The sequence below is a fragment of the Paramormyrops kingsleyae genome, chromosome 7 (genome assembly GCF_048594095.1).
Source record: "Paramormyrops kingsleyae isolate MSU_618 chromosome 7, PKINGS_0.4, whole genome shotgun sequence".
Lineage (NCBI taxonomy): Eukaryota > Metazoa > Chordata > Actinopteri > Osteoglossiformes > Mormyridae > Paramormyrops > Paramormyrops kingsleyae.
This window is the reverse complement of record NC_132803.1, coordinates 13,758,689-13,761,291: the sequence shown is the minus strand read 5'-3', so window position 1 is coordinate 13,761,291 and position 2,603 is coordinate 13,758,689. Positions and strand designations below refer to the sequence as shown.

The window sequence follows — 2,603 nt, the reverse complement described above, 5'->3', positions numbered from 1 at the left end:
TACACAAGATAATTTAAATGAAGCAAATTAGACATGTTGTCATTATCACTAATATAGGAGAACAAATATTATATGGAAATGACATTTTTATTCACATTATTCATTGCTGCTGATCAATTTCAATTGCTTTGGTTGCAGAATTATTTGAATTTAAGCAGAAATAAACACTGGTTCCCACTAAACCTCACCAAAATTCCACATGGGGAGATGACTGTAGATGATGTGATGCTCTCCCTCAAGTGGGATCTCCCTCCAACATCTGTCTGGAAGTCTGTCCAGAACACCTCCAGTTCTGCTCAGAGCACAGCCAGTCTGGAGCATCCCCAAGCCCAGTACTGTATGGGAGACACCTTAGACGTGCGTGTGGACATGCGGGACCACAGTGGGAGGCCCAAGACTCATGGAGGAGACTTCATATTGGCCCGGATTCACTCCCCCAAACTACAGGCCTCCACCACAGGAGCCGTCACTGACCTCCGTAACGGCTCCTACCGTGTCCGCTTCACCCTGCTCTGGCCTGGGGAGGTGCAAGTCTCTGTGCTCCTCATGCACTCCTCTGAGGCGGTGCAGGCCCTGTGGAGGTCCAGGCAGCTCAACTACAAGAAGATCACACACAAAGGAACCTTTGTCAAAGGGAGCAAAACTGAGACGTCTGAGTGCGGCTTCCAGCTGAACACGAGTAAATCCTTGTGCGAGTACAAAGACAAGAGGGACGGAGAATCCTACGCCTGTTACACACCCCCAACCCTGCCCTGTCACTCGATTGACACCATGTCTTCATTCAACACTCCAGGATCTGCACTCACCAAGGAGGAAGCTTCTCTACTGACTGGGTAAAACAGACTCTGTGTTGACGTCAACAGAGCTACTGTTCTTGTGGCTTCCAGAGTAATTTGCTCCAAGGCTGACCATAATTCAGCTATTATTTATGGCTATTATGCATTTTTTTAAAGGATAAATATTGGGGTGAAGATGAAGAACAACTTTGGCAATGTGGATGTCAACAATTGTTCTGGTAAAACCTATTTGTTTAGTTCTCCTATCCTCCTATTTACCACATAAATCTTTTTCAAATTGTTGATATGCTGTTTACTAAATATATAAAGAAATTTGTAAAAGATTATTAATATCAGTCATGCTTAACAAACATGAAGACTGTTTTGTTAATATGTTAATGTTAAAGATACTTGGCTGAAATAAAATCTAAAATAGAAATTTGTTTTTAAAATCTATATTTGCAGCTTGGACCTATACTGTATCCAATGTCATCACCAATCATCACCTCTCTCTTTCTCTAGGTTCCCCCACAAAAGTAAGTAGGTATTGCATCCAGAGAATCAGTCCCAGCATACCGAGTGGTTACTATTGGAGAAACCAGTGGTCTTCCTTGTGCTGTAAAACTGGCAGCTTCTTCACTTCGGAGTCCATCAACAGCTGTCTGAAGGGAAAGACACTCTACTTTATGGGAGACTCTACTATGCGTCAGTGGATAGAGTTTATGAACAGCTTTCAAAAGGGTCAGTCCTCACAACCATTAAATAGAATACCTTAACCCTTTGTTGATTTTTATTAATAAATATCACGTCTTCTTTCTTCCCTGCTTATGTACACATTGCAAGTCTGCTAGGATAGGACAGTAATTGATGTTTTTCATCATAGTTGCTCTTAGAAATGTTTGTTAACCTTCAATTTGCAGATAAAAGCAAAGACTACCGTGGCTTTTCCCTCTTGAAGATTGTTAACATTATGAGCAACTACACCGTCTACTGGAAGAATCACGGTCATCCCAGGATTACAGTTAGTAAACTTAAACTCAGTGAAGCTTCTTACATTTCCCGGGATTTGGATGCTATCGGAGCAGAGGGAGAGGACACAGTGGTGGTGATCGGAGTGGGGCAGCACTTCCGGGCCTACCCCCTGGAGCTCTTTGTCCGCAGGTTGCTGAGCCTGCGGGGGGCCATCCAGAGGCTGCAGGCCCGCAGTCCCGGGACCCGCATCTTCATCAAGCTGGAGAACACCAGGGAGCTCTCCTCAGAACCAGAACGCTTCAGCGACTGGCACGGACACCTGCAGAACCTGGCTCAGAGGAAGGTGTTCGGGGACCTGGAGGTGGGGTTTGTGGATGCCTGGGAGATGACAGTGGCTGCCAACACCTTTGTCATCCACCCCAACCCAACCATCATTGCCAGTGAGGTGGCACTATTTCTGTCCTGTCTCTGTCATACTCCAAAGGCATGACCAATATCAGACCAGTGTCGTAGAATAACTTCTGCTAATCTTCTTTGGAGGCAAATTTTGAGTCTTAATCTGAATGACAAAAAAGTTGTTTTGTGGATTTTTAATGGAACAAAATGAGGAATTTGGTCAAAAACCATTCACAGAATCTGCTGACATCTATTCAGGGATTTTCATGCAAGTTGCAAGTGTTCATTAATTCTATGACACACTTCATGTTTTATATACTACAGTAAGGTGGACTGGCAAAGGAAATGAGTGAACAGGGGAAAATTCAAGCAAACTCCAATCGGTGGAATAAGAAAAATGCAAGTTGGATGCATTTGATGGTGTAAGAGAACAGAAAATGTTAACCAGGAACCGAAACC

General features: G+C 43.8%; 1 protein-coding gene across 1 annotated transcript; it reads left to right on the top strand.

The window, feature by feature from the left end:
* The first annotated feature begins 207 nt into the window (after positions 1-207).
* LOC140592040 (NXPE family member 2-like) lies at positions 208-2,238 on the top strand. The gene is made up of 4 exons (XM_072713870.1): positions 208-833; positions 954-1,015; positions 1,299-1,517; positions 1,697-2,238. Exons 1-4 carry the CDS (start codon positions 208-210, stop codon positions 2,236-2,238), a joined length of 1,449 nt encoding a protein of 482 aa, XP_072569971.1.
* The last annotated feature ends 365 nt before the right edge of the window (positions 2,239-2,603 follow it).

Coding starts and splice junctions, on each gene's coding strand:
- LOC140592040 (XM_072713870.1), top strand. CDS start 208: ATGACTGTAGATGATGTGATGCTCTCCCTCAAGTGGGATCTCCCTCCA. Junction 834..953: donor GAAGCTTCTCTACTGACTGG/GTAAAACAGACT, acceptor ATTTTTTTAAAG/GATAAATATTGGGGTGAAGA. Junction 1,518..1,696: donor TATGAACAGCTTTCAAAAGG/GTCAGTCCTCAC, acceptor TTCAATTTGCAG/ATAAAAGCAAAGACTACCGT.